Below are 13,765 nucleotides of genomic sequence, written 5' to 3'. Positions count from 1 at the left end.
AGCAGTGTGGAGAGAATCAATCTCCCAGGGGTCCCTTTGACATGCCACAGGTTTCCCTTATCAGCAAGTATTTGGTGGTAGGCCTAACATCATTTGAGGCACTCTCAATTTGTAATACAAATACACCACTTTAATTTGTTTTACAATGTTCAATGACATGGATGCCCCACCAAACCTAGGGAACACAAATAACTTTGAAATAGCAGTACCTACTTGACGTAAGTGACTTGGGGGGTCTGAGTACACCTAAAACTTCAGAGCATACAATCAGTACAAAGGGTAAAGGGAAAGACATCAGATATAATCAGTTGAAATAACCCCAAGTCTGGAGGGTCGTCAAAGCTGCAGGAATGTTAGGTTAGGGGACAAAGGGTATAGAGAAGATCAACCAAATAGGATCAAAATATTGTCATGGAATGTGACAGGGATAAGATGCATGCTGCCAGAATCTGATTGGGGGCACTCTATTGAAACCCATGATATTTGTCCCTTTCAAGAGACATGGAGTATTTACAGGAATTGGTATTTGTCTTTTTGTACTAATGCAGTGCAGTCAAGTAGGGGAAGACCATCAGGGGGCCTAGCAATTTAGGTCAGGGTTACACTCCAATGTATAACTGGCCTATTAGTACAAACTCGCTAGATCTCTCGGCATCAGCTTGAAGCTTCTAACAGGCACAACTTTTCAATGTCCATAATCGGGAGCAAGGACGTGCAGCTGAAACTGGTGTATTAATGGAGATAGAGAGTATACTAGCAGAACTATCCAGAGATTCTAATGTTATAGTAGCGGGGACCTTAGCACCACTATCAAGCCATTACTAGCATATGTTAAACAGATGACCCTAGAACAAGATTCCCAATGGCAGGTTCTGCAGTTCGAACTCACTCTTATGAAGTGGACAGCTAGAGCAGCACAAGTTACAACACTAAGACTCAACTTTGATCTTAAAGCAGCTAACGGAAGTACCCCATTGGACAGAGAAGGTAAGATCACATAAAACAGATTTGGTCACTCAAGCAGAATTGATTATTGTTTAATCAATGATTAACTCTGGCCCTTCCTGAAGTATACTGAAATACTGGATTAGAAGGATAGTGACCATAATGTGGTGTCTGTAACACTGGAGGGCAGTATGGTAGTAAAACCCACAAGTTTAGTTTGACTGGGTTGAGGGATGTTTCATAGTTTAACAGTGGCAAGAATATCAGGTGCTATTTGGTTGTGAGGAACTCTGATGTGCTCCAGGGAGTTCTAGTTAAAGTAAATAAGGTAGTAGTGAATATGGTCGATCTCACCTCTGCCACTAGAATAAAGGTCTTACAAGAAGAGCACAACCTGCTTTGCACCAAGATCAAGTGATCCCTGAGAGAGTTGAGAAACATGTAATGAAGAAGGAGGAATGGTACAACAAGTCATGCAGGAAAGCGAAAACTAAGCTCCTAAAATCAGCCACAGCTAATTGTAGAGGTGCTCTGGGAAGTGTAGGTTGTTGTATAGGATGACATTGGCAAAGGTAAAAAGAGAGTGGGAGAGTTCACCATGAACAAAGCTCCAAGATGCATGGTCAACCAAAGATAAAAAAGCATTTTGAAGTACTGCTGCAGTATGATATCAAAAGGAACTTAGAATTTTTTGGCTAGCCACAACACTGGATACTGGATTTAGCAATCTTTATATGGGTAGTTGCACCCTTTTCCAGAATGGCTCGGATTTGAAATCAGATTTTGAATACATCAAGGGTAGTGACTCCGGCAACCTAGAATTTGAGCTAAAAGAAACCATGTTAGCTATTAACTTCTGTTTGGCAACAAGAGCCCCAGGGCCTGATTAGAGCCCCAGTGACCTTCACATGGCTATTGTGGAAGTCTTGGGATCATATATTAATCTTTTGTTCAACGCCAGTTTGTTAGGTATGGAGATTCCTCCCTCCTAGAAATCCGTGAAGATAATTCCACTTTTTAAAAAGGGGCAGTGCAGTGACCTGGGCAACTATAGGCATATTAGCCTGATAGACGGTGTACAACAAAATCTTTTGTAAACAAGCGCTTGCCCACAGATAGGAGTCGATTGAGGACCAAGAAGTGATATCTGAATTCCAGACAGGCCTCAGAAGTGTAGTCGGTACTGTAGACCAGGTCTCTCACTTTACACGTATCTATTGGAAAACATTGGTAATCAACAGGGGCAAATTATATGTTGCCTTTGTTGATTTACAAGTGCCTTTTACCTGGTCCCCAGAGCCAACCTTTGGAAGATCCTTGATGAAACGGGTATCCCTGCAAATCTTTTAGATATACTCGTGAAGCTCCACTCAGGAGAGTATGCACAAGTGAGGTGGAGTGACCATGGGCAGCTGACAGACCTTTAGAATCCAACATAGAGTCAGACAGGGCTCTGTCTTGGCCCCAGTGCTCTTTTCATCATACAGTAATGGGGCTGTGAAGTACTTCAATAAGGATAGGTGTGACTCACCAAAGGTGGGTGGCCAGAGGATACCAGCTTTTCTCTTTGCAGATGATACTCTGCTGCTCTTCAAAACTACACAGGGCCTCCAGCAGCTTTTAAATCATTTTAATGGGTTCTGCTTGGAGAGGGGCTTGGAATTGATTTTGCTAAAAAAAACTAATTTATGTTTTGTAACCCGGCCAGGCAAAAGTGTTTTAAGTAGCAAATGACAGTGCGTAACAATACAAATGACCAGGTGCCCTATTTTGATTATCTTATTATGAGGCATACGTCAAATTTAAATTGAGGCATACAGCTTCAGAAATCACGCTTAGTCTTAACTCAACAGACATCCTGCATAGCCAAGAAATTCATAGACTAACAATTTCCAGGAGTGCTGCACCGGCCTTAGAAATTGACGACATAAAGGCCTTTGGTGGAGCCTTGTATGGTTGTGACATCTGGAGATTTGTGAGTACTCAAATTTTAATTTCAGTAGAATATAAATTTATTGGATTGCTTTTAGGACTTCCTCTGAGTACCCCGATAATGTTGTTATGTTGAGATTTGGCCCAAAAGTACATCATTCATAAAGATGAGGGTAAAATGCTTTTTTATGGCATTGTGGTTGACAGTAGCGTTAATCTCATATTGTGTGGGCCGCAAAGACCTTATGTACCCTGCATATCTATGAAAAATACTATGGCTAAAGATACAATTGTTACTGGGAAAACTGGGGCTGGAGAACCTTTGGGTCTCTCCTGAAGAGACGGGTTCAATTTCAAAAGCCAGTCTTAAAGAAATCTGTTGGGAATTTGCTATCACCCAAACTATTACAACAAGTAGTGATATTTTGACAAGGGATTTCATAAACGTAAAACCATTCCCATGTTACGAACCTACTATTGGCAAAATTACCCCCCTTTTGGCTCATAAACTGTATATTCTATTCAGGTACAGAACTCTTCTAAGTAAGACATTTTGTTGTAAGTGGTCTCTAGAGCTGTGCCTGAGAAAGAGCTATGTCCTGCCTGTGGGGAGGCTGTGGAAGGGTTAATGCACATTGTTTTTTTGCGGAGCATATTGGCACCAGAGAAGAAAGTGGATAGCTCTCTTTTGTAGGAAACTTGGAACTGGCAGATATATGGAGGCATACAGAATCCTCTCCACTGGCATAAGTAAAGTGATGTATTTTTCAATTGCCAGATTCCTAATGTCAGCTTTGATCTGTCGTTGTAAGTGTTTACAAGCAACAGCTGTCTAGAATATAGTTAAGCATTGACTCGCTAAACACAAGAGTGTCTCATTGATGTTTAATGAACTGTGAGTTTGTATGTCCTACTTAGGATGTTTACATAGCACTTAATGCTATTTTGCACTTCTTTAATGGGGGCAGGTTCTTATAGGTACAGGCTAGCCTATACGCTGTAATGCTTTGAAGTCAGTACTTAGATTTGAACTGTTTGTATCCGTGATTTTAATATTTAACTAAAAGTTGTAATTTTTTTTGTTGATTTTGTGTGCCACCAGCTCCTTCTCATTTTATTATGATTTTTAATTCATTTTACAAGTAGTTGTACTTTCGAGTGTTCAATTGTGCACTTTAAACCTGTATCAAATACTATGCTAACATGTTCTAAACTATTTAATATCATGTATATTGTGATTTTGGCTTTTATGATAATGAATAAATATATAAAATATATATAAATGTTTCTGATGTTTGGTGATTTCTACTACGTTGGTTTTATGTTTTTTGTGTATGTTGTTTTTTTACGATCCTGTAGATTGTAAAAAGTTATTATGATGAGGATGATTACTAATTGTACCTAAGAGAAATTTCATCAGCATGTGCTGAATTCAAAATTATCTTCCTGCCAGAGAGCTGGGTAAGATAGCTGGGAAATTGGTCAGAACTGGGGTGTCTCAGAAGGCCTATGGTGGGACTGACCACAAGAAGTGTTCTCAGAAATCCCAGCAGTAGAAAAAAGTGAGCAACAACAAGGAGGTGTACTCTGAAGAGGCCAGAGGATCCAGAGAGGTTACATCAGTTTTCGTGGGTGGGGAGGATATTGAAGCCCTGGCAGACTTACCTCCAATCAGGGAGAAGTATAGACAAAGGCATAAAATAAATGGGACTGAAGTAGATGTTCTGAGGGATACAGCTTCCAGTGTCACCATGGTGGCAGTTAGACTTGTTTCCACAGACCACATCCTGTGTCCGTCATCAAGTGACCAATGCTGATAATGAGACTAAGCTCCATCCAGTGGCCCTGGTAAGCTTAGAGTAGGGGTGGCTATTGGTCCAAGGAAGGTAGTTGTGTCCCCTGCCATCCCAATGAAGTGTCTTGTGGAGAATGATCTGAAAACAACTGCTTGGGCAGAAGTGGAAAGGAAGGCGTGTACAGAATTGCTGGGTCTCCCTGAATGAGTATATTTGACAACCGGAGCAAAGGCAGCATGACCGCGAAGTCAAGGGAACTTGGAACCTGACATATTGGCACAAGAAAATGGGCAAGAAGTCAGCTTCAAAGGGATCACAGGACCAGAGGTAGAGTTCTCTTGAGGGAGATGCCCTGGTGTCTGAGGAAGGAACAGCAACTGAAGGAGGCTGCCCGGACAGCAATCCTATGGTGCAAGGGAAGACTCAAGAAAAGACCTATGCCAAGGGCAAAAGTCATGTCCTTCTCTTGAAGGCCTTAGGCACCAAGCTACAAGGCAAGAAGAGGGAGATGTCAGTGGTACTCACAGGGTCTAAGGGGAAGATGGGTTTTTGTACACTGACGTCAGGCACCCCAAACCAGGGACAGCCAGAAGCGTGGTACAGTACAGAGTTCATTCTGACCCATCGCCCATGACATTAGCTGGTCATCTGGGACAAATCAAAACCTGTGACAGGTTAGGTGGCCGTTTTTATTGGCTCCAAATGTCTGAGAAAGTGAAGGATATCTGTCTCTCCTGTGTCATCTGCCAGGCTAGTGGCAAGACAGCCGGTCAGCCAAAGACTCCCTTGATTCCACTTCTAGTGGTTCATATTCCCTTTGAGAGGGTATAGATCAATGTTGTTGGTCCCCTTGACCCTCAAGCTGCATCTAGGAACAGATTCCTTTTAGTGTTATTGGACCATGCCACTAGGTAACCTGAGGTAATTCCCTGGAGGACTGGAGTAGCAAAAGCCCTTCTTGGTAGAGGGACAAATTTTATGGCTTAGTTGAAAGATTCAACAAAACAGTGAAAAGCATGATAATAGACCTTACTGAAAAACTCAGAAGGAGATGGCACGTCCTGCTACCTTGCTACTTGTTTTCATGCAGAGAGGTGTCTTAGAAGAGGGTTGGTTTTCACCCTTTGAACTTCTGTTTGACTATCCTGTAAGGGGTCCCATTGGTTTGGAGAGGGCAGGTTGAGAGAAGCCTCTCAAAGAAGCCAAACTGGGCATAGTGAACTATGTACTGGCTCTGCGGTAACATGTAGCTGAGTACATAAAAAAAAGCAAACGAAAATCTGGAGGCCAGCCAAGAGCTTGTTAAGCTTTGGCATGACCAAACGTTAGACTGGTTGAGAACAAATCAGGTTAGTTGGCATGGGTGTTGTAATTTGTGGCTACCAGGGCTCTCCAGCACAAGAGGCTTGGGCCCTCTCCCAACTTGAAATAAAGGGAGTGTCACCTACATTGTGGACTTAGACATCCATAGGAGTCCTCACAGAGTTCTCAATGTAAATCACCTCAAACCACTCCAAGACAGGGCTCACACAACCATGCTCATTGTCACTGATGAAGGCCAGGAGGAGGAGAGTGTACTGCTCTCTGACCTGCTATTAACAAACCAGGAGATGGTTCGGTAGAGGGTGCTGTTTTGTCAGACACCCTCACTACACAACAGCAGACTGATTGTAAGCAAGTCTGCAGCCAGTTTGCTGAACTCCTTTATTTGTTCCCTGAACAGACAACCTAGTGTGTCCATGATGTGGACACAGTTGACAGCCTCCCTGTCAAACTCAAGATTTATAGACTGTCTGACCAAGTCAAAACCTGCATCAAAGCTGAAGTAAGCAGCTTGCGGAGATTGAACCTTCTAACAGTCCCTGGGCTAGCCCAGTGGTACTGGTCCCCAGGCCTCACTCAAAGGACGGCAAACCAGAAATAACATTTTGTGTGGATTACAAGGGTTTATATACAGTCACTAAAACTGATGCCTACCCTATACAAGGAGCTTATGAGCTCATAGACAATTTGGGCGCAGCCGAATTCTTAAGTACCTTTGATTTAACATCAAGGTATTGGCAGATGGGACCCATCCAGGACGCAAAGGAGAGATCTCCTTTTTCAACCCCAGAAGGATGTTTTCAATGTAAAGTGATGCCTTTCGGCTTGGAAAATGCACCTGTTATTTTTCAAAGATCAGTGAATAGAGTTCTTTCAGGTCTGGACAACTTAAGTGCAGCATATGTGAATAATAATGCTGCATTTAGTTCCACCTGGGAGGATCATGTAATCTATGTGAGAGAAATACATCAGGCCCTGCAGCAGGCAGGCCTAACTATCAAGGTCAGTATATGCCAGATAGGGTAGAGTTGTGTTGTGTACCTGGGTCATCTTGTTGGTGGAGGCCAAATATAACCTCTCCAACCCGATCCTGGGAGGTTCCAAGACCCAGACCCAAGCCAGGGCTTTCCTTGGTTTGAATGAGTGTTATAGGAGGTTTGTGAAGGGATATGGTACCATTGTTGCCCCTCTCACTGAGCATAACTCCAGAATGCAGCTTAAGAAGGTCACGTGGCCCACAGGATGCTAAGAGGCGTTTGACATTCTGAAAAAGACCTCAGCACCTATCTTAAAAGTACCAGACTATGGGAAAGAGTTAGTTGTTCAAGCAAACACCTTTGAACATGGGATTAGGTCAGTGTTGTCACAAACAAATGATGAGGGCCAAGATTTACCAGCTGCCTGTATCAGCAGGGGACTCCTCCTTTAAGAGCAGTGTTGGAGTGCCATTGAAAGGGAAGCCTTTCCTGAAGTGTGGTTCTGAAGAAGCTGAGACCCTAACTGTATTCAACTCACTTCAAGGTTCAGACCAACCACAGACTTCTCAGGTGACCGATGTGGATGAGAGAAGAGAACCTGAAATTGTTGATGTGGTCCATTTCCTTACAGGGTTTGGACTTTACAGTGGAATACAGACCTGGGAGTGACCATGCCAGAGTAGATGATGTTTCCAGGTTCTTCCACTGAGATGATGAGAACTACTAGGGTGAATATTAGGTGATCATCACCTTTCAGCTGGGGTGGGAGTTCGATGGCTTAGTTGTGGAAAAAGTCTATCACTGTTCTTTAAGCTCAGAGAGGAAATGGATTCATTTCTCACAGAGAAGAGTCAACCCAAGCCACTTTATCAAACACTGACTGGCTTTGGAAATTGGCATTTTTTTGCAGACTTGACCGGCCTTATGAATCAATTGTACTTGCAAGGTGAAGCCATTTTAATTTGTGATCTATTTGCACATCTCAAGGCATTCAGGACAAAACTAATGATATTTAAAGGACAGGTGAATGTTCATAATTTGCTTAATTTCCCATGTTGTGAAAAATTTCATGTAAAAAATGAAGCCGAAGTTCCTTTTTAAATTGCACCAGAATCCGTTAAGGACTCTCAAAAACATATGCAGGAACGATTTTCTGATCTTGATGGAAAACCAGATTAAAAAAGCTGTTTGAAAATCCATTTGGCTGCATTGTTGAAATCCTCCTAAGTCAGTTTCAGTTGGAAATTATTGATCTCCATTCAGATGCCATGCTGAACGACAAGTATGAAGAAGGAATCTGACCCAGTTGTATAAATCTTTGCAGCCAGAGCAGTTTCCAAATTTGAAGCAATTTGCTTTTGGATTTTTTTATATTTGGGACAACGTACCTGCGTGATCAAACGTTTTGCAAAACGAAGAATGGTTCCTAAAGCTTGAAACCCCCAGTTCAGTGATATTTTGAAATTCAAAAATTAGTTCCATCATTCCCATTAATCTTGTGCTTCATGTTTTGTTGTTTACGATCCAGAACTCTGTAGAATGGTGCAAATTGAATTTATTTTTGTTCAACCTTTATTAATATCTTAAGTTTATTTTGAAATTCTTTGCTCTGTTTTACAGAAGTTCTTTCTCAGAGTGTGTTTATTTTTCTTATTGTGTGCCACAAAAGTAGACAAATTCTCATTTCATGTAAATTTATAAATGTTCAGCATTTAAAATTGAACGATAAATAGCATGCAGTGCATATCTACAATTACAAAGTTGATTATTTTGTCAGAGCATTTGCTATTGTGCAAATTTTTTATTCATTATATATCATTTCTCTATTTAAGCATGACATGGTTTCTTTGTAATTGTCAGATTTCTTTTTTTCTTTTGCATCATATCATGCTGATTACAAAAAAGATCCAAGTAAAACTTACTAATTCATTTAAATTCTATTCACTCATTTATAGAACTGTTTTTTTGGCCCACAAATATTTGTAAAATATATCATGTGGCCCTTGTAGTGAAACGTTTGGAGACTCCTGCTCTAATAAAGCCTGACTGCTCTGTGGCACACTACCAGAAGTGAGCTGGGGACTTATTATTGTGAATCCAAAGGACCCAGTTTGGGGTATTGTGAGAGTATTGCATACTGAGACCTAACCAGCATCACTGCATAATACTCCACTTTCCTAAAATGATTTTGTATAGCTTAAAGTATAAAGCAGTCAAACCTATGTATCTTCTACTCAAAGATCTAAGACAGTTCTTTAACTTCTTCTTTATTCTTCTCATTAGGAACAGCTGGTTTGGCAGGGGACGTTGCAGCTACCAAAATAGTGGAGTTGTCCAAAAAGAATCGGGAGTTGACTGCTGAAACGGAAAAAGAAAAAACTAAAGTTAAACAACTGAGCAACAGAGTGAAAGAGCTTGAAGGAGAGGTAAGGTTATTCTTGCAACTTTGGAAGTTCCTTAAAAATAAAGAGACACAGACAGAGACAAGTTCAGAATGCAGTACATTTGTGATCACAGAATTATGTGGCCTTGAACACATGACCAATTTGGAGAAATTCCATCAGATCTTTTATACATGAAAATCGCAAAGGTGTGAAAACACATCATCTAATCAGAACAAGAGAAAGGTAATTTCTTCATCAAGTACATGTTGTGATGGTGATGAGAAGATGCATGGTGTTACACTTATATTAAAAGTTTAACCAATCACAGTATAACAATATTTTGTGATGGCAGTGTGATACAAGATGGCCATAAGCATGACCTTCACATTACTCAAATGGTGGGACTTTCCAAGGTGTCAACAAACCAATTTCTTTACAACCTCTGTCCACACCTATGTGGAATTCCAGAGGTCTGTCTGTTGCTTGGTGAATGAAGCAATGCACATCACATGAGGAGTGTCTTTTAAGCAAGCCTTGCATAACAAGCTGTCAGGGTACATTAGTTTAATGAAGGTCATCCAATCTTTTGTATACGTTTTGCAGGCTTGCTCACCATTGAGAATCACAGGATGCAGAGAGGGCTAGTGAAATACAAAATAGATTCTTTAGCTAGTTCCCACACAGCTTTGTTCCTTGAGTCAGTATATTTTTGCCAGTAATCCAAGATTGATAAGCCTTCCTTTTATTTTTGACAGCCGAACCAGTGTACTACGGGTCAGCCATTTAGAGGTATCACTGAACATAGTACATGTAATGACAGAACTCCCTTATGATTTGAGAATTTCTTTACAGGGAGTGCAGAATTATTAGGCAAATGAGTATTTTGACCACATCATCCTCTTTATGCATGTTGTCTTACTCCAAGCTGTATAGGCTCGAAAGCCTACTACCAATTAAGCATATTAGGTGATGTGCATCTCTGTAATGAGAAGGGGTGTGGTCTAATGACATCAACACCCTATATCAGGTGTGCATAATTATTAGGCAACTTCCTTTCCTTTGGCAAAATGGGTCAAAAGAAGGACTTGACAGGCTCAGAAAAGTCAAAAATAGTGAGATATCTTGCAGAGGGATGCAGCACTCTTAAAATTGCAAAGCTTCTGAAGCGTGATCATCGAACAATCAAGCGTTTCATTCAAAATAGTCAACAGGGTCGCAAGAAGCGTGTGGAAAAACCAAGGCGCAAAATAACTGCCCATGAACTGAGAAAAGTCAAGCGTGCAGCTGCCACGATGCCACTTGCCACCAGTTTGGCCATATTTCAGAGCTGCAACATCACTGGAGTGCCCAAAAGCACAAGGTGTGCAATACTCAGAGACATGGCCAAGGTAAGAAAGGCTGAAAGACGACCACCACTGAACAAGACACACAAGCTGAAACGTCAAGACTGGGCCAAGAAATATCTCAAGACTGATTTTTCTAAGGTTTTATGGATTGATGAAATGAGAGTGAGTCTTGATGGGCCAGATGGATGGGCCCGTGGCTGGATTGGTAAAGGGCAGAGAGCTCCAGTCCGACTCAGACGCCAGCAAGGTGGAGGTGGAGTACTGGTTTGGGCTGGTATCATCAAAGATGAGCTTGTGGGGCCTTTTCGGGTTGAGGATGGAGTCAAGCTCAACTCCCAGTCCTACTGCCAGTTCCTGGAAGACACCTTCTTCAAGCAGTGGTACAGGAAGAAGTCTGCATCCTTCAAGAAAAACATGATTTTCATGCAGGACAATGCTCCATCACACGCGTCCAAGTACTCCACAGCGTGGCTGGCAAGAAAGGGTATAAAAGAAGGAAATCTAATGACATGGCCTCCTTGTTCACCTGATCTGAACCCCATTGAGAACCTGTGGTCCATCATCAAATGTGAGATTTACAAGGAGGGAAAACAGTACACCTCTCTGAACAGTGTCTGTGGTTGCTGCTGCACGCAATGTTGATGGTGAACAGATCAAAACACTGACAGAATCCATGGATGGCAGGCTTTTGAGTGTCCTTGCAAAGAAAGGTGGCTATATTGGTCACTGATTTGTTTTTGTTTTGTTTTTGAATGTCAGAAATGTATATTTGTGAATGTTGAGATGTTATATTGGTTTCACTGGTAATGATAAATAATTGAAATGGGTATATATTTTTTTTTGTTAAGTTGCCTAATAATTATGCACAGTAATAGTCACCTGCACACACAGATATCCCCCTAACATAGCTAAAACTAAAAACAAACTAAAAACTACTTCCAAAAATATTCAGCTTTGATATTAATGAGTTTTTTGGGTTCATTGAGAACATGGTTGTTGTTCAATAATAAAATTAATCCTCAAAAATACAACTTGCCTAATAATTCTGCACTCCCTGTAATGAGGGATCAGAGACCACAAAAAGTATTCACTCCATTTGGATTTGTCATTTGCTCACTTTCACCCAAATATTCTTTAACCTATTTTTATTGCAGATGGTATTCATGCAGAAAACAGAGCATATGATTGTGGGGTCATAGCAGCTCTCTTCAGAGGTGGAGGAATGGTACAGCAAGGCATGTCTGTATGAATGCTCTTTTTATCATTGTTTCCAGGATTAGGAGATTGGTACAGTATTTGTAAATGGTTCCAGATAAAACAGTCAGTATCATTGTTGACTGATGTCAGTCTGCCCTCTTGTTGAGCAAACATTACACATGAGGACAGAAGAGTCTGTGAGACTGGAGGATTATAATAAAGCTATTGAGCTACTTTAAGACATTGATGAGCTTGGCCTGGTGGAAGGCCACAGATAGCAATGGTCTAGAGGTGGAATTATGTTGGGTATATTAATTTATTTTACTCCTACATCTTTTGTCACTTTAATCTGAGATACTGACATCTTTGATCCAAGCCCCAACTCATAAAGACTTTGTAACCACTGTCCTTCCAAAATTGGGTAAAGACTCAATGCTGTGCTCATCATACAGGCCCCTCTCATTATTAAGTTGTGATGTGAATACACTGGCCAATGTGATCTGGAATAGATTGGTTACACTAGTGAACAAGCACCATTCTGGTTTTGTGTTGGTTGGCCAGGGGCATCACTAAATAGGTGATTACTTCTTACAGTGGTCCATAACAAATAGGATTAACAAAAGGTTGTTGTACTCAGCCTGAATTTGCAAAATTCTTTTGACTCGTATAAACTGGGAGTTCTTTTCTTATGCACTAAGGAATTCAGTCAGTTCGTCAGGACTAATACTGACAGCCTCATCAACAATACCTTTGCAGCCAACCTCACCAGCAGTTATACATATCTCTCCATCCCTCTACACATTGACTCCTGCTCCAACACTGTTTGCCCCAGTAATTAACCCACTTCAGACATGAACATGATATTTTGGGGCATGAGGAAAGGTGACAAACTCGACTTTGTATCATTCTTTATTGAAATGTGTTGTTCTTGATCACAAACCCTCACACCTTTCTTCCTGCCACATAAGTCACAGACACTGAATTCCACTTTGCTCCTGGGTTTAAAATGAATTACACTTAGTTTGATATTTTCTCACTAATTCAGTTTCCTACAGTCTCTGGAGTGCATTGACTCTTTTGGGTTCCTACAAAGATTTGTAACCCTGGGTTTTGCAGTTCTGCACAGCGGGAGTTGTTTAATGACAAAATGTGGATTTAGTCATAACAGATATCACAGACCAGTTGACTAAGTGGAATACGTTGCTATTCCTGAGTATTTGAAAAGTTGTGGGGTTTCTACACAGATGCCCTATTATGTTCCATCTTGCACTTTTAAACCATGACATATTATATGTGGACGAATAAGGCTTTCTGAGTTTAGAAGTCCATGTTACTGGTGTGAAAGAATTATAAGCTCTTGTTTTCTTCAAAATGTTAAATTATTGTTTCACTGCCCTAATCCAGGATATGGGTGCCTGTTTTAAATAGTGCTGTTCCTTCCGAAGGGCAACTTATTGCATCCAGCCTTGATGGGTACCTGACTGTCCATTTGAAAGTGTTGCACTTCATGCACCTATTAACATAGCTTACATAAGGGGAAAGTCACTTTACTTTATTGGGTCATTTGAGAGGCAACCACCAATTTGGGTGTAACAGCCCAGCTGAAGTGGAATTTAGATTTTGGCTTTTCATTGACTGATACATAATAGAGAAGGAAGATGACACTCTTTTTAGTAAGTGAAAGTAACAAAAGATATCAATTGAATTATTGCAAGCACCTGCATAGAGTATGTTACAGTGCGGAACTAAACCCATCCTTTCAAATGATTGTTGTAGATCCCCCAGTTCCTTGAACCTTATATATACATATATATATACTATACATGTATTTATGTATTTATATATGACACTTGGCAATCCTATGC

The 13,765-nt window shown here is 40.9% G+C and overlaps 1 protein-coding gene across 2 annotated transcripts in view; it reads left to right on the top strand.

Annotated features, from left to right (window-relative positions):
- The window catches only part of CCDC13 (coiled-coil domain containing 13), a 527,643-nt gene that overhangs the window by 130,183 nt on the left and 383,695 nt on the right, over positions 1-13,765 (top strand). For both annotated transcript variants that reach the window (XM_069211020.1, XM_069211021.1), the window contains exon 4: positions 9,257-9,399. In XM_069211020.1, coding sequence (XP_069067121.1) covers positions 9,257-9,399 — 143 coding nt within the window. The remainder of the gene's footprint in view (positions 1-9,256; positions 9,400-13,765) is intronic.

Source organism: Pleurodeles waltl, chromosome 10 (assembly GCF_031143425.1).
Source record: "Pleurodeles waltl isolate 20211129_DDA chromosome 10, aPleWal1.hap1.20221129, whole genome shotgun sequence".
NCBI classification, from domain to species: Eukaryota; Metazoa; Chordata; class Amphibia; order Caudata; family Salamandridae; genus Pleurodeles; species Pleurodeles waltl.
The sequence above is the reverse complement of the archived record's forward strand: the minus strand, read 5'-3'. Positions and strand labels throughout refer to the sequence as shown.